Here is a 22,494-nt window from a genome sequence, read left to right as displayed (position 1 = left end):
CACCCACAGTGTTGCTAAGAAGGGAGTTCCAGGAGTTTAATCCAGCAACAGTGGAGGAATGGCGATATAGTTCCAAGTCAGCATGGTGTGTGACTTTGAGGGGGAATTTGAAGGTGGCGTTGTGCCATACATCTGCTGCCCTTGTCCTTCTAGGTGGTACACGTGATGGGTTTGGAAGGTGCTGTCAAAGGAACCTTAATGAGTTAATGCAGTGCATCTTGTAGATTGTACACACTGCTGCCACTGTGTGTTGGTGGTGGAGGGAGTGAATGTTTAAGGTGGTGGATGGTGTGCCAATCAAGCAGGCTGCTTTGTCCTCGATGGTGTCAAATTTCTTGAATGTTGTTGGAGCTGCGCCAGGCATATGGAGACTATTGACTTGTGCCTTGCAGGTGGTGGACAGGCTTTGGGGAGTCAGGAGGTGAGTTACTCTCCACAGAATTCCAAGCTCTTGTAGCCACAGTATTTATATGGCGGGAGGACTTTCTGGACTGTGTTCAGGAGAACTTCCTTGATCACTTATGTTTTCAGCCAACTAGAAAGGAGGCATTGCTGGATCTGGTGTTGGGAAATGAGGTGGATCAAGTGGACCAAATGGGTGAACATTTGATAAGAGTGATCATCATAACGTAAGGTTTAGATTAATAATGGAGAAGAGAAAGGAATAATCTAATAAAGAACTTCTAAATTGGAAGAGTGCTAATTTCAATGTGATGAGAAGGGATCTTTCCAGGGTAAAATGGAACCAGAGACTGGCAGGAAAAATTGAAATGAACAATGGGTGATCTTTTAAGCAAGAGATGCTTCAGGTGCAGGCTAGATACATTCCAACAAGGGCAAAAGGTAAGAAAGCCAAAAACAGAGCTCTTTGGATGATAAAGGAGATAGAGGTTATGATGAAACAAAAAAGGAAGGTGTATGACACATGTCAAGTGAGTTCTTCAAGTGAAAACCAGGTCATATACAATAGGTTGAGAGGGGAGTTGAAGAGGAAAATAAGACTGGCAAAGAGAGCATACGAGAATAGAATGGCAGTCAACATAAAAGGGAACCCAAAAATCTTTATCAGCATGTAAATAATAAGCAGGTTGTAAGAGGTGGAGTTGGTCCTTTTAGGGACAAAAAGAATGATATATGCTTAGAGGTACAGGGCAAGGCTAGAATACTTAATGAGTTCTTTGTATTGGTTTATACTAAGGAAGAGGATTCTGACAAAAAATGTCGGTAGAAACGGAGTTAGTAGAGTCAGTGGATAGTCTGAAAATTGAAAGGGAGGTGGTACTGGAAAGGCCGGCTATACTTAAGGTAGATAAGACACCTGGTCCAGATGCATCCTAGGTTGCTAAAGGAAGTGGAAGTGGAGTTAGTGGAAGAACGTGCCTTAATCTTTCAGTCGTCCCTAGGTATAGGGGAGGTGCCAGAGGATTGGAGAGTGGCGAATGTGACAAGGGTGCAAGAACAGTCCTAGCAACTACAGGCTTCAGTTAGTCTAATATCAGTGCTGGGTAAGGTTCTGGAATCCATAATCAAGGAAAAAATCAACAGCTACTTGGAGAGGTATGAGTTAATTGAGGGGAGCCAGTATGGATTTGTAAAAGGCAGACAGTGCTTGACTAATTCGATCTTTTGATGAAGTAACAGAGAAGTTTGAAGAAGGGAGTCTGGTAGATGTTGCCTATGTGGATTTACAGAAAGTGTTTGACAAGGTGCCACATAAAAGGTTGGTTAACCTTTGCTGAACCTATATAAACTCTGATTAGGCCCCAACTAGAGTATTGCATCCAGTTCTGGTCACCATACTTCAGGAAAGATGTGAAGGCACTTGAGAGGATGCAGAAGAATTTGCCAGAATGGTCCCAGAGCTAAGAGGGTTTAGTTATAAAGTTGGGTTAGAAAGCCTGGGGTTGTTCTCTTTGGAGCAAAGGTGATTGTGGTAATTTGGTAGAGGTGTACAAGATTCTGACAGCCTTAGATAAGGTAGCCCAGGAAAGATTCCTTCCATTAGCTGATGGCACGAAGGTTAGCATATACAGATTTAATATTTTGGAAAAGAGATGCATGGAAGTGTGAGGAAGAACTGTTTTATGCAGCAAGTGCTAATTACCTGGAACTTACTGCCCACCAGGTTAGTAGAAGCAGAAACAATCTGATTTCAAAAGGAAATTGGCCGGGCACTTGAAGGAAATAAACTTAGAGGGGCTCCAGGGTCCGAGTGGGGGAATGGGACTGATTGGATTGCTCCACGGGAGTCAGTATGGACTCAATGGTTCACTACATTTATATTTCAATGAGATCACCTCACATTCTTTTAAACTCCAATGAGTATAGGCCCAAGCTACTCAACCATCCCTTATAAGTCAAACCCTTCATCCAGGATCAACCTAGTGAATCATCTCTGGACTGCCAATGCAGGTATATCCCTCCTTAAATAAGGAAACCAAAACTTTAGTACTTCATGCTCTGTATAGTTGTAGCAAGAGTTCCCTAATTTTATACTCCATCTCCCTTGCAATAAAGGCAAACATTTAATTTGCTTTTCTAATTCTAACGTTTTGTGTTTAATGTTCAAGGACAACCAGATCCCTCTGTATTGCAGCATTCTATAGTCTCTCTTCATTTAAATAATATTTTGTTCTTCTATTTTTCCTTCCAAAGTGGAAATATCACATTTTCCCACACTATACTCCATCTGTGAAATTTTTGCCCACTCACTTAACCCATCTATTTTCTTTTGCAGATTCTTTGTGTTTTCCTCACAGTTTGCTTTCCCACCTATCTTTGTAACAGCAGCAAATCTGGCTACAATTCAATCAGTTCCCTTGTTTAGGTCATTAATATAGGTTGAAATAGTTGAGGCCTGGGAATTTATCCATGTGACACCACTCTAGTTACAGTTTGCTCACCGGAAAATGGCTCATTTATCCCACATCTGTTTTCTGAGAGTTGGCCAATCCTCTAGACATGCTCATACATTACCCCCAATGCCATGAACTCTTATCTTGCACAGTATATTAAACTTGTACAGCCAGTTGGTGGAGGAGATCAGAAATCAACCTTTACTCAGTTTTAGATTTATTCACAAAGTGAGACATTCCAAATGTATAGCTCCTAACTCTACAACCCACCACCAATCCTGCGTCAAGCAGTGTCTCTTTATACTCTTCTGAGCAATCAAATGATCAACACCATAAAGGGGCACTATAACAAAAATCAAAACTGTAAGGAAAACTTATTTAAATTAATGTAATACTTTGTGGGGAGATGGTGCACTCTGGATCCTGCGATGCCCACTGGTTGTAGAAGGCCTCAAGGGTACTGATGGACACTGTGTTTTCCCTCTCCAAGGACATCTGGGCACGGACGTAAGCAGGAAATAACGGCAGACAGTCAGGTCAAATGACCCCCTCAGCTGCCCACTGCCTCCTGTTCATGGCCACCTTGCAGTGTCTCTTTATTCGCGCACAATTAATTATCCAATGAATGCCCCCACCTATAGCCACTTAACCTTAATTGGTACAAGTAACAGATTACTTTATTCTTTAAACAAAGCTTCCATAATATTCACAAACAATATTTCAAAACAAATCCGCTTTGTCAAGAAAGGTTTTCTTCTGCTTCATTTGAAAATGTCATTGAACTTTCACTTAATGTGTGATAGACAACACTTTCACAACAGAAAGCAAAGACAACACGGTCCTTATTTTGAAGAAATCCAAATTCATCTGCCCAAGAAGGCTGAAATGAATGAACATCTAGCTTTGCTTTCTTAGGAGCTGACATTTTGTCAACTGTACCGCTCAATTTACAGTGAAAAAAATCACAACAGATGGCATGCACAATGTGGAACTCAGTGTGCTATTTTGCATTATGTGATACTGATGCAAGCAGCAAATCAGGACACAAGACCATCAGACGTAGGAGCAAAAGTAGGCCATTTGGCCCATCAAATCTGCTCTGCCATTCAATGAGATCATGGCAGATCTGCTAATCCTCAACTCCACTTTCCTGCCTTTTCTCCATAACCCTTGATTCCCTTACTGATTAAAAATCTGTCTATCTCAGCCTTGAATATACTTGACAACCCAGCCTCTACAGTCCTCTGCGGTAAAGAATTCCACAAATTAACAACCCTCTGAGAGAAGAAATTCCATTTCATCTCTGTCTTAAATGGGTGACCCCTCATTCTGAGATTATGCCCTCTGGTCCTAGATTCTCCCAAAAGGGGAAGCAACCTCTCAGCATCTACCCTGTCGAGCCCCCTAAGATTCTTTTATGTTTCAATAAGGTCGCCTCTCATTCTTCTAAACTCCAATGAGTACAGGCCCAACCTACTCAACCTCTCCTCATAAGAAAATCCCTCCATACCCAGGATCAACCTAGTGAACCTTCTCTGGACTGCCTCCAATGTTAGTACATCTTTCCTTAGCTAAGGGGGACCAAAACTGTTCGCAGTATCCTAGGTGTGGTCTAAATAGTGCCTTGTATAGTTTTAGCAAGACTTCCCTATTTTTATACTCCATTTCCCCAGCATTCCATTTGCCTTTCCTATTTCCTGCTGAACTTGTATTTTGGGATTCATGAACAAGGACCCCTAAATCCCTCTGTGCTGCAGCTTTCTTCGGTCTTTCTCCATTTAAGTAATATTCAGCTCCTCTTTTCTTTCTGCCAAAGTGCATAATCTCACGTTTTCCCACATTATATTCCATCTGCCAAATTTTTGCCCACTCGCTTAAACTGTCTATATCGTTCTGTAGACTCTTTGTGTCATCCTCACCACTTGCCTTCCCACCTATTTTTGTATCATCCGCAAACTTGGCGGTAGTACATTCATTTCCCTTATCCAAGTCATTAATATATATCGTAAATCATTGTGGCCCCAGCACTGATCCCTGTGGCACTTCACTAGTTACAGGTTGTCATCCTGAAAATGCTCCACCCCCCCGTCCCCGTATCCCAACTCTCTGTCTTCTATTAGTTAGCCAATCTTCTATCCATGCTAATATATTACCCCCAACACTAGGGGCTCTTATCTTATTAAGTAGCCTTATGTGTGGTACCTTGTCAAACGCCTTTTGGAAATCCAAATATCTTATATCTACTGGTTCCCCTTTATCTATCCTGCTTGTTACTTCCTCAGAGAATTCCATTAAATTTGTCAGGCATGATTTCCCCTTCATGAAACCATGCTGAATCTGCTTGATTATATTACACATTTCTAAATGCTCTGCTATTACATCCTTTTTAATAGACTCTAACATTTTCCCAATCACGGATGTTAAGCTAACTGGCCTATAGTTACCTGTTTTTTGTCTCCCTTTTTGATTGAGGGAGACATTGGCAGTTTTCCAATCCTCTGGGACTTTTCCAGAACCTAAGGATTCTTGGAAGTTACTTACTACCAGTGCATCCACTATCTCTGCAGCTATTTTCTTTAATATCCTAGGATGCAACCCATCAGGTCCAGGTGACTTATCGACTTTTAACCTCATTAGTTTCGCTAGTACTTTTTCTCTAGTGATAGTTATTGTATTTATTCCCTCCACCCACCCCCACTTTTGCCCACTGATTATTTAGTATTTCTCATATGCTATTAGTTGGTGTCTTCTACCATGAAGACTGATGCAATATATTTATTACAACTCCTCTGCCATTTTCTGGTTCCCCATTGTTATTTCCCCAGCCTCGTTCTCTAAGGGACCTATGTTGACTTTAGCTTCTCGCTTCCTTTTTATATATCTAAAGAAGCCCTTATTGTCCATTTTCACATTACTTGCCAATTTGCCCTCAAAGTTTATTTTCCCCATTTTTTTTTTTTGGTCATCTTCTGTTGGTTTTTAAAACTTTCCCAATCCTCTGGCTTACGACTAATTTTTGCCACATTGTATGTTTTTTTTTCAATTTGATATTGTCCTTAACTTTATTGGTTAACCATGGTTGGTTTATCCCCTTCCTTGAATCCTTCTTCCTCACTGGGACATATCTTTCTTGACAGTCATCAACCGTCTTTTCTGCTAAACTGCTTTCCCAGTCCACTCCAGCCAACTCTGCCCCCATTCCATCGTAATTACCCTTATTTAAGTTTAGCATAGTTGTTTCCCAACTAAGTTTCTCATTCTCAAACTGTATGCTAAATTCCACCATGTTATGGTCACTGTTTCCTAGGGGATCTTTTACTCTGAGATTTATTAAACCTGCCTCATTACACATTACCAGATCCAAAATAGCCTAATCCCTGGTTGGATCCACAACATATTATTCTAGGAAACTGTCCTGAATACACAATGAATTCTTGCTTGTGGATACCTCTGTCAATTTGATTTTCCCAATCTACATGAAGATTAAAGTTACTCACGATTAATATACTGCCTTTTTTACATGCCTTCATTATCTCCTGATTTATTTTCTGTCCTATAGTACAGCTACTTGTTAGGAGGCCTACAGACTGCTCCCACCAATGTCTTCTTCCCCTTGTTATTTCTTACCTCTACCCATATGTCTTCCGATCCAGGATCATTCCTTGCTATCGTACTTATTCCATCTCGTACTAACAAAGCTACCCCACCACCCTTTCCTTCCTGCCTGCCCTTTTGAAAAGTCATATACCTGAATATTTAGTTCCCAGCTTTGATTTCCTTGTAACCATGTCTCCGTAATGGCTGTAAGATCATACCTATTAACCTCTATTTGAGCCGATAATTAATTTATTTTGTTCCGAATACTACATGCATTTAAGAGCCATTTGTACCTTTTTACCATTTTTCCCCCTTTGACCCTATTTGCTGCTGTTTTTTTATGTTCGTACACTCTGTCCCTTCCTGACACACTCTGGATAGCTGCCCTGCAATGCTGCCATTTTGCTTTGTAAGCCTATGTACCCCCTCTCCACCAGAACCCTTCCCCCCTCTATTTAGTTTAAAGCCCTGTCTACAGCCCTAGTTATTCGATTCTCCAGGATACTGGACCCAGCTTGGTTCAAGTGAAGCCCATCCTACCGGAACAGCTCCCTTCTACCTCAGTACTGGAGCCAGTGCCCATTGAACTAAAACCCATTCCTCCCACACCAATCTTTGAGCCACGCATTTAACTCCTTGATTTCATTTACCCTATGGCAGTTTGCACATGGCTCAGGTAGTAATCCCAAGATTATTACCTTCGAGGTTCTGCATTTTAATTTAGTTCCTAATTGTTCAAATTCTTACCTCCGAGGTTCTGCTTTTTAATTTAGTTCCTAATTGTTCAAATTCTTTCAGCAGAACCTCCTTTCTACTTACTCCTATCCATGTTGTTGGTACCAACATGGCTGATGACAACTGGATCCCTCCCCTCCCACTCCGAGTTCCATTCCAGCCCTGAAGAGATGTCCTCAACCCTGGCAACACAGCCTTTGGGACTCATGATCACGGCTGCAGAGAACAGTATCTATCCCCCTAATTATGCTGTTCCCCTACCACTACTATGTTCCTATTTCCCCCCCACCACTTGAATGGCTCCCTGTACACGGTGCCATGGTCAGTTTGCTCATCCTTCCTGCAGTCCCTGCTCTCGTCCGCACAGCTTTCAAGAGCCTCGTGACTGTTGGACAGTTGCAGGGGCTGAGGCTCCTCGAAGGCTACCCCCTGTGTCCCCATACCTGCCGTCACACCCTCCGGTCCCCGATCACAGGCCAAATTTTGAATTACCTAACCTGTGGGGTGTGACTGCTTCCTGGAGCAAAGTGTCCAGGTAACTTTCCCCCTCCCTGATTTTTTAAAAAATTCTTTCATGGGATGTGGGCATTTGGTGCCCATCCCTAATTGCCTTTTAACCGAGTGGCTTGCAAGACCATTTCAGAGGACAATTAAGAGTCAACCACATTGCTGTGGATCTGGAATCACATGTAGGCCAGACCAGGACAGCAGATTTCCTACCCTAAAGGACATTAGTGAACTAGATGGGTTTTTTTTACAATAATCAATAATAATTTCATGATCACTGTTACTGAACTAACTTTATATTCTAGATTTATTAACTGAATTCAAATTCAACCTATTCAAATAGTGGGATTTGAACCCATATCCCCAGAGCATTAGCCTGGGCCACTGGATTACCAGTCCAGCAACATTACCACTACACCATTGTCTCCCTTGAAATATCCCAGTAATAAATAAAACACAAGCATTTACTATTTAAATACATCTTTTATCAATGTAACATACCTTCTTAGGATAAATATATGACAAAATATTAGATTTAGAACTTTTTATGCCATTAACTGGACTAGCAGCATGAGTGTCACTCAAAATCATCTCGCATGCCACCTTTGGAACACATGCTGCAGGTTGCCGACCCCTGGTCTAAACCAAAGTATTTAAAAGCCCCTGAAGCTTGACTTCTGATCTTTAATAACACATTTCCCAAATTCCACAGTACCATCCCATAAGAAATCATCAACATGCACCACAAAGATGCTGTAAGTTTCCCTATTTGATGCCAATAAAACACTGCAGGATCTGCTTTTAGTTCCTGCACTAAAAGGAACTAAAAAAAGATCACACCCTCGAGGCACTATTCAGGCCATAAACACACTTGTTTAATTTCCATAGTTTCCCTTCTGCATCACTTGCCCCTTTAGGCAGTTTCAGAAACAGTCACTCACTTTTCCAGAACCGCTTCATCCAATTCGGGGTCATGGGAAGTCTTAGCCTATCCTGACAGGCAATGGGCACTAGGCGGGGTACACCCAGGACGAGATGCCAGTCCATCACAGATCGCGCACACACACACACACACGCGGTCAATTTACCATAGCCAATCCACCTAACCAGCACATCTTTGGCTGGCGGAAGGAAACCAGAGCACCCGGTGGAAACCCACGCAGACACGGGAAGAACATGCAAACTCCACACAGACAGACACCAGTGGTCTGGATCAAACCCAGGGTCCTGGAGCTGCGCCACTGGCATGCCCAGGTTTCACTCCCCTGAAAACGTTACCCTGTAGAAATGCAACTTTTATGTCAATTGATCTACAATCCCATGAATATGTGGCCAAAAGAACTAAAAAAAAATATTTTCATGGTTATGTTTCCAGGTGTGGAGGGTCCACTTTAACATCTGTATTGCTCTTCAAAACCCCTGAGCTACTAGCCTTTCTTTAGCCTTAAAGTCCCAAATGAATTGACGTTTTCCATACAATTCTTCTTTGTGATAAGGCTGGTTGTCCCCTATCTAGTGTTTAAGAATAAATTCCAAATTCCTTACATCTACCTATTTCCTTTTGTTCTGCTTGTTTATTAGTTTACCCTCTAGATTGTTGGCAGCCACCAAAACTTCACAGTCATGAGGACTTCTGCTTAGTCTAATCTTGAAACTTGAGTATTGCTGAAAAGAGAGACATGTCGGAGCTTTTCATCTTGTACTCAAAGGGACATCGCTTTTGTGTTTCTTGGGCAGCCCATACATATGCAGACATAGCTAACTGTGAGGACGAACCCTGTCATATATATCACACGGTAGCTCATCGCTCTTACCTAAGTCTAGCAAGGGTTTTTTTAGTTTACTTTCAGGCAAGGCTGTCCAGCCATGTTGAGTGACAGGTCCATTGGATACAAATTTGAACCTGTCATTAAGCATGGCATGCATTTTGTTGATACAGTCATGCTTGTTAAGGATGACTATTCCCATTCTGATGTTGGTCTTAAGGCCTCACAACTCTGTGAGACGTTTGCATTGCATGTGAAAGTCAGACAGGTTGTTCGGAATCCCGCAATATGCATTCACTAGATCAGCTAGGTGCACTTTCAAGGATTCAGCGTCTTCAGTGGACGCTGGTTTGTGGTGGGATAGTTGGGAGTAGACGAGTTCGAACTCGGCAAATACTCCTTCGTGTTTGATTTGGGATGAAGACACACCAAAATTGAAACCATGTGCAAGAACAAACACAAGACACACAAAAGTGATGTCCCTCTCCGCCCTATCTTACCTATGACTGCTTCAGCACAACATGAATTGGCCAAATGGTTGGGCAAGTTTTGAGCAAGTTTTCCAAATACACATTGAAGGACTCTTTCACATTTGCGAAGGCCATACAAGACTTGCATATCAATAGCAATGCTGTGTTCATGTACTCATTTGACATTGCTAGCCTATTCACCAATGTTTCACTTAAGGAAGCCATAGATATTTGCGCTGCAGCATTATATCATGGCAATCTAGACCTGCCACCATTGTGTGAATCAGTATTCATTGAACTTATGAACTCGGCAACTCACGGAGTTGAGTTCAGTTTTAATGATACCATGCATGCCCAAATAGATGGTGTTGCCATAGGATCCCCTCTAGGCCCAGTTCTTCCAAATATCCTTGTTGGGTTCCATGAGAAATATGTCTTCAATGGATAACACCTAACCTCCCTCCCTTCGCATATTTCCAATATGTGGATGATACGTTTGCTATTTTTAAATCCTCAGCTGCATGTAGTAATTTCCTTACATGTCTCCATGGGCTCCATCCTGCACTCAAATTCACCTTTGAAATGGAGCAGTCAAATGAACTCCCCTTCCTTGATGTACTAGTCAAGAAATCTGCCAGGGAGTTCTCTACCGCAGTCTACCGCAAGCCTCCCTTCACTGGTCAGTATATGTTTTGGGACCCTTACAGTTCCACATGCTATAAGATTATCTTGTCAGCAACGTTGTAAATAGGGCCAGAGCCATTTGTTCACCATGCAAGCTTGATGCCAAAATAGGATGCACCAAAGGTATTCTGGAGGATAATGGCTACCCTGATCAGATAATTTCACGCTGTATATCACACAAACTAATGAACGGGCCTAAGGCTGTCACTTTCGGCCCTGAAGAGCAAGTTTTCTTAAAAATTCAAGCAACAGGTGAAGCTAGCTGTTTCACACTGCAATGCTGCAGTAGCAACATAAGTGGTATTCATCACTAACAGGATGCTGCCATCAAGCCAAAAAGACGTTCTGCCTATCACACAAATGAGTAATGTGGTATATGAATTTCAATGCCAGTGTGAGGCGTAGACTGTACGTCCCAAAGACTGGCGGATCATATCAAACAGCATGTCCCAGCCTCTGTTCACAATGGGCAAGGTACAGACTGTACCCAACCAGCCCTTGCTTGCAAAACTCAAAACACACGGTGGGATCTTCCAGTCCCACCCACCTCTGGGATCGTCCAGTCCCGCTGAAAGTTAATGGACTTTTGGCTGGGCGGCTGCATCGCTTGCCGGTCCCGCCACGGTAGGGCTGGAAAATCCCGGCCACGGTGTTCAACATTAGATGTGGTTCCGTGATTGGACAGCATTTGCTAAATAATCCTCAGTGTGCTAAGAATTACGCTGACAACCAATTTAAGAGTGTCAGTCAGGCTCATAGCGTGACGCATTTGCATGTACTGGAAACGGCATATATTAATACACAGGAACCTGTTTGCAGACAGAAAGAACATGTATATACATTGTGCCTCTTTCAGCTAAACAAAATAAGTGACAGCCATTTGCTGACTCATTCCTCATGCCTTGACCAATCAGGGTCTAGCTGCCTGGTTTAAATTTGAAACAATGCTTGGCAGTTAACCGTCAGTCACCATCTCTGATGCATTCTCCATGGCAATGCCTCTACCAATCAGAGTCGCTTGCCAATCAATCAGCACTACCTTCACATACAGTATAAATTGTTGTTTTCCCCTTATATTGGTATTCTTGTGAAGTGTCCTGATGAGTGTAAGATGAAAAGCTTCGCCATGTCTCTCTTCAGCAATACCAAACAACGAACTTGAGACTGTTCTATAGCCCTCATTTATTATGCAATCTATTCAAGCTGTGGTCTCTATTTTCACTTCGGTCTCTTTCGGGACTGCTGTAAGATCCCTCTCGTGTGGTCAGAGCCTCTCTCCGGTGCATAATCATTTTCTAATGCAAGAGTTGCTCTCGAGCCCACTATTAGAACTCATACTGCACTTTCTTACTTTCTTGTCTATTACCCTATCCATATGCGACACTCTCTGCCATTTCCTTGTTTACAATTATTACATCTTCAAACTCATCCACTTAGGGACCAACATTTAGTATAGCTGTTCTCTTCCTTTTTATGTACTTGTAGTAGCTATTACTGTTTTTGTTTATTTCTTTTTCTCAATCTATTTTATATTTCCAAAATTTTTCCAAATTCTGGCCTACCAGCATCACCACCACATTTTATTTTATTCTTACTTGGATGTGGGCATTGTTGCCCATTCCTTAAACTGAGTGAATTGCCAGGTCATTTCAGAGGATAATTCCAAGGGACAGACATTGCTGTGGATCTGAGTTCCAAGGACGTCAGACCTTCTTACCTTTAACTTTTTACAACAATGCTTTCATGGTCACCATTGCTGAAACTAGCTTTTCAATTCCAGATTTAAAATACACCAGCTGCCATGGTGGGATTTGAACCCATGTCCCCAAAGGATTAGCCTGGACCATTAACCAGTGACATTACCACTACACCACCATCATATGCCTTTTCTTTTAATTTGATACCATCCTTGATTACTTTCTTTCTTCACAGATGATTCATCTTTCTAGTGGCATCTTTCTTTCTCAATGGAATGTATCTTTGTCGCAAATTATCAAATGTCTCCTGAAATGCCTGCTACTGCTTATCTACTGTTTTACCATTTAATCTATTTTGCCAGTCCACTTTAGCCAACTTCATCTTCATACCTTTGTAAATGCCTTTAGTTTAAAATACTGGCTTGGATGTTCCAATTGTGACATAACTTCTGACTTTACAAAAGTTTTGATTGATAGGACTATAAATATGAACAAACAAATTAGGAGCAGAAGTAGGCCATTGGGTCCCTTGAGCCTGCTCTGCCATTTGATAAGACCATGGCTGATTTGATTGTGGTTTGGCATCTATGAAACGCTAAGAAAAAACTCTTGGGTGCATTTAGATTGAGATTGAAAATTGTTATATGGTAGTTGAATATTTTGAACAGTTTAATGTTTCATGTGCCTGAGAGTTGATGTTGCACTTTATTTTCTTATAGGATAATCCGGAATTTGATTTGCAGTTTGATAGAGTATACAAGTGGATCGCCGGTAATTCTGGAGAGAAAAATAACTTTATGTCCTGTCTCTTCAAGCTCAATCGTCGTTATCTACACAACAGAATTAAGTTTGTAAACGTCAGTTCTCACATTTTGGAAGGTAAAATCCACACAAGAATGGTTCTTTATTCTCTTACGAAAATGTAAAATGCATTTTACACATAATGTTTAAAATTTTATGGGGCTCCAGTGCCAATATGGGCAGTAAAATCAGTGATATGACTGCCTGCCAAATTTTCCACGGTGTGATTATTAGAAAGACAATAGGGATGCACTGGGATCACCCAAGGCTGGAAACTTGAGCACACAGCTCTCAGAATTTAATTTTTTTAAGTGTTTTATTTGCTCTCAGAACTTGCTCAACTGTCGCATGTTGCATCATGGTACTCAGCTCCAACACATCATAACTAGCGTCAGGCCTAGTCTGAGTGCACAATCAGTTCAACTGCCTAACATTGGGATTGGTTAGCTTGGTTGGCTTGGATTTGTGTCACCAATGGCATGGGCTAAATTCCCATACTGGCTAAGGTCATCCATGAAGGCCCTGTCTTCTCAGCTCGCCCCTCGTCTGAGGCGTGGTGACCCCCAGGTTAAACTCACCATCAGTCATCTATCTCTAATGAGAGAGCAGCCTGTAGTCCTCTGGGACTACGGTGACTTTCAGTAGTAGGGAAAATTCTATTATAAAGGATGTGACAGTTGGAAAATAAAGGTATGATTGGGCAGAGTCAACATGTATTTATGAAGGGAAATAATGTTTGACAAACCTGTTGGAGTTTTTTGAGGATGTAACTAGCAGAATAGATAAGGGGGAACCAGTGGATGTGGCGTGTTTGGATTTTCAGAAAGCTTTGATAAAGTCCCACACACGAGGAAGCGTTGCACTTCATTGTTCAGGTTTTTGATGGATGGAATCAGCCAAATTTGAAGTGGGCATCACTTGTCTCCTAGCAGCCATCCCATAAGTATGCTTGCAAGTTCAAAAGCATCATGGAGCTTGGACTACCGCAGAATGAAAACATTATGACCATGAAACCATTGCCAATTGTTGTAAAAACCCATCTGGTTCACTAATGTCCTTTAGGCAAGGAAATCTGCTGCCCTTACCTGGTCTGGCCTACATATGACTCTAGACCCACAGCAATGTGGTTGACTCTTAAATGCCCTCTGAACAAGGGCAATTAGGGATGGGAAATAAATGTGGTCCTAGCCAGCGATGCCCACATCCAATGAATAAAAATAAATAACCTTCTGAAAATCAGGTGACTGTGGGCACTGTTACAAAATTGAGACTTCTTATCTTCCTCTTGCCATTTCAAAAAATACATTTATGAAGTTTATGAAATTTTTTTAGTTGAACTACTAACAGATTAAGTTAAGTAATAACTTTATTTACCCACAGCTAACAAAATGCTTTATTTACACTGGCCAGTCATTACCTCTGCAGTGAGTACTAGCTTAGTTCTACAAGCTTAAAACCAGTTACACAGTAACTTTTGCCATTTCTGGTGAAAGGTCAGTGACCTGGAACATTTGGCTGAGTTTTAGATCCAGGGTCTTGATCCTGACACTGGACTGAATTCCAGGCAGGAACCCAGAGGTGACGATGACGTGGCCCTGGGGGAGATTTTCAAGTAAGCAACTTCACATTTCTCCGCATTGAACACCATCTGTCGTGCTTCAACCCATTGCACCATCCTTTCTGTTACCCAAAATCTATAATTATCCCCATCATGATCTATGATTTCATCAATTTTGTATCATCTGCAAATTTATAATACTGCTGCTTAAGCCCAAGTCTAGATCATTTATAAAACTTAAAAGAAAGTAATGGACCAAAACTAACCCTTGGGAACACTGCTGCAAATTATCTCCCAATCTGAAAAACATCCATCAGTTGTCACACATTTCCTTGTCACTGAGCCAGTGTTGTAACTGTACTGCCACTTTCTGCTTATTTCCACATACTTCTATCTTATTGAAAAGCCTTCTGTGTGGTATTTTGTCCAGTACCTTCCAAACTTCCATTTAGTATAGTACCTTGATCAGTGGCCTCTGTTGCGTCATCAAAGAATTCAATTGAGTTAATCAGAGACAATTTACCTTTAACAGGTAGCTCTCTTTGATTGACTCATGTCTTTCCAAACAAGAATTTATTTTGTGCCTGATAATGGTCTCCAATAACTTCCCCACTACCAATGTTAGCCTGACTGAAATGTAGCTTCCTGGTTTAAACCCTTCCCTTTTCTTGAAAGGCAGTGTAACATGGCAACCCTCCAGTCCTCTATCATTCCTGTATTAAGACCATAAGACATAGGAGCAGAAATTAGGCCATTCGGCCCATCAAGTCTGCTCCGCCATTCAATCATGGCTGATAGGTTTCTCAACCCCATTCTCTCGCCTTCTCCCCGTAACCTTTGATTCCCATACCAATCAAGAACCTATCTATCTCAGTCTTAAATACACTCAATGACCTGGCCTCCACAGCCTTCTGTGGCAATGAATTCCATAGATTCACCACTCTCTGGCTAAAGAAGTTTCCCCTCATCTCTGTTCTAAAAGGTCTTCCCTTTACTCTGAGGCTGTGCCCTCAGGTCCTAGTCTCTCCTACTAATGGAAACATCTTCCCCACGTGCACTCTATCCAGGCCTTTCAGTATTCTGTAAGTTTCAATCAGATCCCCCCCTCATCCTTCTAAACTCCATTGAGTATAGACCCAGAGTCCTCAAACGTTCCTCATATGTTAAGCCTTTCATTCCTGGGATCATTCTCGTGAACCTCCTCTGGACCCTCTTCAGGGCCAGCACATCCTTCCTGAGATACGGGGCCCAGAATTGCTCACAATATTCTAAATGTGGTCTGACCAGAGCCTTATAAAGCCTCAGCAGCACATCCCTGCTTTTATATTCTAGTCCTCTCGAAATAAATGCCAACATTGCATTTGCCTTCCTAACTACTGCGTCAACCTGCAAGTTAACCTTAAGAGAATCCTGGACTAGGACTCCCAAGTCCCTTTGCACTCCAGATTTCTGAATTCTCTCCCCATTTAGAAAATAGTCTATGCCTCTATTCTTTCTACCAAAGTGCAAGACCTCACACTTCCCCACGTTGTATTCCATCTGCCACTTCTTTGCCCATTCTCCTAACCTGTCCAAATCCTTCTGCAGCCTCCCTGCCTCCTCAATACTACCTGTCCCTCCACCTATCTTTGTATCATCTGCAAACTTAGCCAGGATGCTCTCAGTTCCTTCATCTAGATCATTAATGTATAAAGTGAAAAGTTGTGGTCCCAACACTGACCCCTGTGGAACTCCACTAGTCACCGGCCGCCATCCTGAGAAGGACCCCCTTATCCCCACTCTCTGCCTCCTGCCGGACAGCCAATCTTCTATCCATGCTAGTACTTTGCCTCCAACACCATGGGCTCTTATCTTACTGAGCAGCCTCCTGTGCGACACCTTGTCAAAGGCCATCTGGAAGTCCAAGTAGATAACATCCATTGGCTCTCCTTTGTCTAAACTACTCGTTACCTCCTCAAAGAATTCTAACAGATTTGTCAGGCATGACCTCCCCTTGATGAAACCATGCTGACTTTGCCCGATTTTACCATGCACTTCCAAGTATTCTGAAATCTCATCCTTAATAATGGACTCTAAAATCTTACCAACGACCGAGGTCAGGCTAATCGGCCTGTAATTTCCTGTCTTTTGCCCCACTCCCTTCTTAAACAGGGGGGTTACATTAGTGATTTTCCAGTCCTCTGGGACCCTCTCTGACTCCAGTGATTCCTGAAAGATCGCCACTAATGCCTCTCTCTTCAGCTATTTCCTTCAGAACTCTAGGGTGTAATCCATCTGGTCCAGGTGATTTATCCACCTTCAGACCTTTCAGTTTTCCTAGCACCTTCTCCTTGGTAATGGCCACCATACTCACCTTTGCCCCCCGACTCTCTTGAACTTTGGGGATGTCACTCGTGTCTTCCACTGTGAAGACTGACGCAAAGTACCTATTCAGTTCCTCCGCCATTTCTTTGTTCCCCACTACTACTTCTCCAGCATCATTTTCCAGTGGCCCAATGTCTACTTTTGCCTCTCTCTTACCTTTTTATATATGTAAAAAAACTCTTGCAATCTTCTTTTTATTACTGGCTAGTTTACCCTCATATTTAATCTTCTCCCTCCTTATTTCTTTTTTAGTTGCCCTCTGTTGGTCTTTGTAAGCTTCCCAATCCCCTGGTTTCCCACTGCTCTTCGCCGCATTGTATGCTTTCTCTTTAGCTTCCCTTGTTAGCCATGGTTGCCTCGTCCTCCCTTTAGTATGCTTCTTCTTCCTAGAGATGAATTTTTGCTGTGTCTCCCAAATTACTCCCAGGAACTCCTGCCATTGCTGTTCCACTGTCTTTCCTGCTAGGCTCATCTCCCAGTCAATTCTGGCCAGCTCCTCCCTCATGCCTCTGTAGTTGCCTTTATTCAACTGTAATACCGTTACATCTGATTCCAGCTTTTTCCTCTCAAATTGCAGGGTAAATTCTATCATATTATGGTCACTTCCTCCTAAGGGTTCCTTCACCTTAAGCTCCCTTATCAAATCTGCCTCATTACACATCACTAAATCTAGAATTGCCTGTTCCCTAGTGGGCTCCACCACAAGCTGCTCCAAAAAGCCATCTCGTAGACATTCCACAAATTCCATTTCTTGGGATCCACTACCAACCTGATTTTCCCAGTCTACCTGCATATTGAAATCCCCCATGATCACTGTAACCTTGCCTTTCTTACACGCCTTTTCTATCTCCTGGTGTATCTTGTGCCCCACATCCTGACTACTGTTCGGAGGCCTGTACATAACTCCCATTATGGTTTTTTTACCTTTGTGGTTCCTAAACTCTACCCACACAGATTCTACATCATCTGACCCTACATCATTTCTTGCTATCGATTTAATTTCATTTCTTACTAACAAAACAACCCCACCCCCTCTGCCAACCTGCCTATCTTTTCGAAAGGATGTATATCGTTGGATATTTATCTCCCAGTCCTGATCCCCTTGCAGCCATGTCTCCGTAATGCCCACCACATCATACCTGCCAATTTCAATCTGTGCCACAAGCTCATTTACCTTATTTCGTATACTGCGTGCATTCAGATACAACACCTTCAGTCCTGTATTTCCCATCCCCTTTCTCATTGTCATTCCTTTGACACATCCAGCAGCAACATCTCCTGAAGTGCCGTCATGGAATGGAACTGTTCTGGCCACATTTTTCCTTGCTTCCATTTATTTTCATAAAAAATGTCTTATTTGGCAAGGATGTTGATTAAAACACTTCTCCTTTTGAATGCAATCTCTTCTTCACAAGCTAGCAGTAGTTTTTTTATGAACTGCTTCTGATCAGATTTTGTGACAACTAGCCATTAGCTTGCCTGGCCGGACTCACTTTTCCATAAGCAGGGAGCTTTTTTAAATAAAGGTGACACAAAATGTTGTGAAGTTACTCTCCCTGATACCGGCACTGAACACCTGTACCACAGGTAAGCGTGGGCACTCTTTGAAAAAAATTGGAACCTATTACCTTCTACTATTTCAAAAAAATACACGAAGAAATTTATGCGTTTTTTGTAGATTAAGCTGAGTAATAACTTTATTTACCCACAGTTAACAAAATTTTTTATTTACAGTGTTCAGTCACTGTCTCTGCAATGAGTGTCAGCTTAGTTTTACAAGCTTAAAACCTATTCCACTGTAACTTTTGCCAAGTCATTGACGTGGAACATTGGGCTGAAGTTTAGTTCCAGGGTCCTGATCGCAACATTGGGCTGAATTCTAGGTCAGAAACCCAGAAGTGGTCATGGTGTGGTGCTGGATGACATTTTAGAAGAGGTGACCAATTAAGAGGCCACCTCTGGGAGCCCCATCCAATTAAGGGACGGCAGATAGGTTTCACAACAGGAGGGTCGTTGGAACCTCAAGATTCTGTATGGCTAATAATCCCGCAGTGTGACTGTAGGTGGGGGACCACGGCTGCTAGGCCATCATTGTGGAGTAAGAACCCTTCCAAGGAATTGCCTGCAGCCATAGCTGTGGTTCTCGCTGCCCAGCGGATTAATGCTGGGCTGCTGAGCAGGATGCCCCCTAGACCAAGCCCCCTCCACCCCTTTCAGCCTGTTAATATGGCAATCATCTTGTTAAAACCAATTGGTAGTTAAACAGGTGATGGGCATCAGTTATCCTAGCTGAATAGAATAAAAAGGTACAGCTGGAAAACTTTGTGGGGAAGTTAGTAGCACTGAGGAGTTGTCTTGGAAATAAATCAGCTTTAACCAAGAGACCTGCCTGGATTAATTCTTCCACCACAACCTCTTATTGTGAGTAACATGATAGCAGAGGATGAACTTTAAGCTTTGCTGATTGATTGCTGTGCATGAAGCTTTCTGTCTCAGTCCTCTGAGGGAAAAGAAGTGCACTGTTGCTAACAATTTAAGTTACGGAATGGCAGAAGGACGGTGCAAAATCGCAAGCTTCGACTATCCACCAATTTTTTCTGACTCTGAATCTTATCAGCAATAGAAGGCTGAAGTTGAAATGTGGACCCAGGTTACTGCTATACCCCGGAAGAAGCAAGGTATGGCTTTGGCGTTATCATTACCCAGCCAAAAGTAAGATAAGGAGTAAAGTATTTTCAGAGTGGAAAGTGGGTGATTTGGATCATGAAGAGGGATTGAACCGTCTGATACAATTTTTGGATAAGTTACACAAAAAGGATGAGTTATTGGAAGCGTATGAAGCTTGGCTGATCTTTGATAGGTTTAGGAAATCAGATGATCAGCCCATGGAAGAATATATCATGGATTTTGATAAATGGTACAGGAGACTACAGCGATTTGAACTTGAAATTCCAGAATCGGTATTTGCATTTAAACTACTGGACTGTGCTCGCATTTCCCATGTTGATAGTCTTTTAGTACTAACGGGGGTTCAGATCCAGGGGAAAGAATCTCTCTTAGATCAAATGGCTGCTGCCCTAAAAAAATTCCTGGGGAAACAGTTGTTCCCTGCCACATTTTTTAGCAAATGCGAACAACTATGCTGTAAAACAAAGGATAGATGATTCAATGGTGACCGAATTTTGCCGTCGACCAAATTTTAGATGAAGATTCCAATACAAAGATGGGGTTAATGACAAGAGGTCTGAAAATGGTTGTAACTCGAGCCAATTTGAGAGTCGGGACAAAAAATGTCAGGGATGGTGACCGTAGACATTTAAACCCAGAAAATGCATGGGGAATGGTTAATTGGTGTTCTCAGTGTGATTCCCAGTACCATTACACAATGAACTGCCCACAGCGAAGGAATCGTGTTTTTGAAGTGACCCACGAGATGGATTCATCTGAAACTGAAAATGATGGTGACTGCCATGATGGAATTATATTGATCAGAGTTTGAATCCGGTGATGAGTATCTTGATGGTAGATTCCTTCAACTGTGCAGTTCTGGACAGTGGTTGCACTTCTACCGTGTGCAGCATGGACTGGCTTAACTGCTATCTGGAGTCTCTCGATGCGCCAGACCAACAGAGGGTCAAGGAGTATGAAAGCTCTACCTGCTTCAGGTTCGGAGATGACAATACATTAACATCCTCCTAAAGGGTGGTCCTCCCTTGTAAGATAGCAGGGATCAATCTATTTATCAGTACTGATGTGGTTTCTAGCGAGATACCGCTATTATTGAATCGATCTGCGCTGAAGAAGGCTCAAGATGACGCTAGATATGAAGAATGATGGAGCAGTTGTGTTTGGGAAAAATGTGGATCTCCATTTTACTCGTTAGGCGATTACTGCTTGCCACTAAGGAAGCCAGAGATTTCTTATCAAAAAGTTCATGAAGTTTTGATAACTGCTGAGAATGAGAATTTGGTGGACAAAAAGATCATTTGGAAATTACATAGACGGTTTGCACATCCGGCGCTACAGAAACTGAAGACTCCGCTACGAGATGCGGGAGTGGTTGATAAAGGATATGATGATCTTATAGAACGAGTCACTGCTCAGTGTGAAATTTGCCTTAAAGATTGCAAGACACCACCGCGACCTGTTGTGAACTTGCCACTAGCCAGGGAGTTTAACGATGCAGTGGCAATGGACTTAAAAGTTTGGGACAAGGATAGGGGTATTTTATTTTTACTACACTTCATAGATATGGCAACCAGATTTAGTCTATCCACTGTGATACATAGTAAAGACAAAAGGACCATTAACGATAAGGTCATGGAGAAATGGGTAGGAACAGGATTAGGAACACCAATGAAATTCCTCACAGATAATGGTGGGGAATTCGCCAATGAGGAATTTTGAGATATGTGCGAAAATTTAAACATCATAGTTATGCACACTGCAGCTGAGAGCCCGTTCAGTAATGGTCTTTGTGAAAGAAACCATGCAGTAATAAATGACATGTTACATAAAATATTAGCTGATCAACCAGGTTGTAAACTGCAAACGGCGCTAGCATGGGCGGTGCATGCAAAGAACTCTCTGCAAATGGTTGGGGGGTACAGTCCATATCGGTTGGTGTATGAAAGAAATCTGAAGTTACCTTCGGTGTTATCAGATGCTCCCCCTGTTCTAGAAGGGACTAGCATTAGCTCCACTTTTTCTGCTCATCTGAATGCTTTGCATGCGGGCAGAAAAGCTTTCATTAAAGCTGAGGTTTCGGAGAAAATTCGGCGGGCCCTACGGCACCGCGTAAGACCATCAGGAATACAAAACAAAAACAGAACTACCTGGAAAAACTCAGCAGGTCTGGCAGCATCGGCGGAGAAGAAATCAGTTAACGTTTCGAGCCTTCATGGCCCTTCGGCAGAACTGGAGCCAGTTCTGCCGAAGGGCCATGAAGGCTCGAAACGTTAACTGATTTCTTCTCCGCCGATGCTGCCAGACCTGCTGAGTTTTTCCAGGTAATTCTTTTTGTTTTGGATTTCCAGCATCCGCAGTAGCTTTTAGCTTTTTGTTTTTATCAGGAATACAGTTTAGACAAGGAGACACGGTATATTATAAAAGGAAAGGCCAGAGAGTGGAAAGGACCTGGCAAGGTTATAAGGAATGATGGAAAAGTAGTAATTGTGCAATATGGTAATCAAACTGTTAGGGTACATTCTTCACTGTTAATTGGTGCTGACTATACCTTTACAGGTTCTGAACAGGACATAGAACGCGAGGAAGCACCATGCACTTCACATATACATACACTGGGTAGTTATGAGGAATAGATGACGGCAGATACAGGGTTGACTGACTATGAGCAAAGTAATACTGAGGTACAGGACAACACTATTCGTCCAAAAGGGCAATTACCCAAAGTAGGAACAAAGGTAACATACATGCCAGAATGGACCAGTGTGTGGAGGG

The 22,494-nt window shown here is 42.3% G+C and overlaps 1 protein-coding gene across 2 annotated transcripts in view; it reads left to right on the top strand.

Annotated features, from left to right (window-relative positions):
• The window catches only part of LOC144683742 (exocyst complex component 1-like), a 141,315-nt gene that overhangs the window by 23,578 nt on the left and 95,243 nt on the right, over positions 1-22,494 (top strand). For both annotated transcript variants that reach the window (XM_078547083.1, XM_078547084.1), the window contains exon 3: positions 13,031-13,190. In XM_078547083.1, the coding sequence (XP_078403209.1) occupies positions 13,031-13,190 (160 nt within the window). The remainder of the gene's footprint in view (positions 1-13,030; positions 13,191-22,494) is intronic.

This window comes from Cetorhinus maximus, chromosome 8 (assembly GCF_964194155.1).
Source record: "Cetorhinus maximus chromosome 8, sCetMax3.hap1.1, whole genome shotgun sequence".
Classification (NCBI taxonomy): Eukaryota; Metazoa; Chordata; class Chondrichthyes; order Lamniformes; family Cetorhinidae; genus Cetorhinus; species Cetorhinus maximus.
This window is presented reverse-complemented; position numbering and strand designations above follow the sequence as displayed.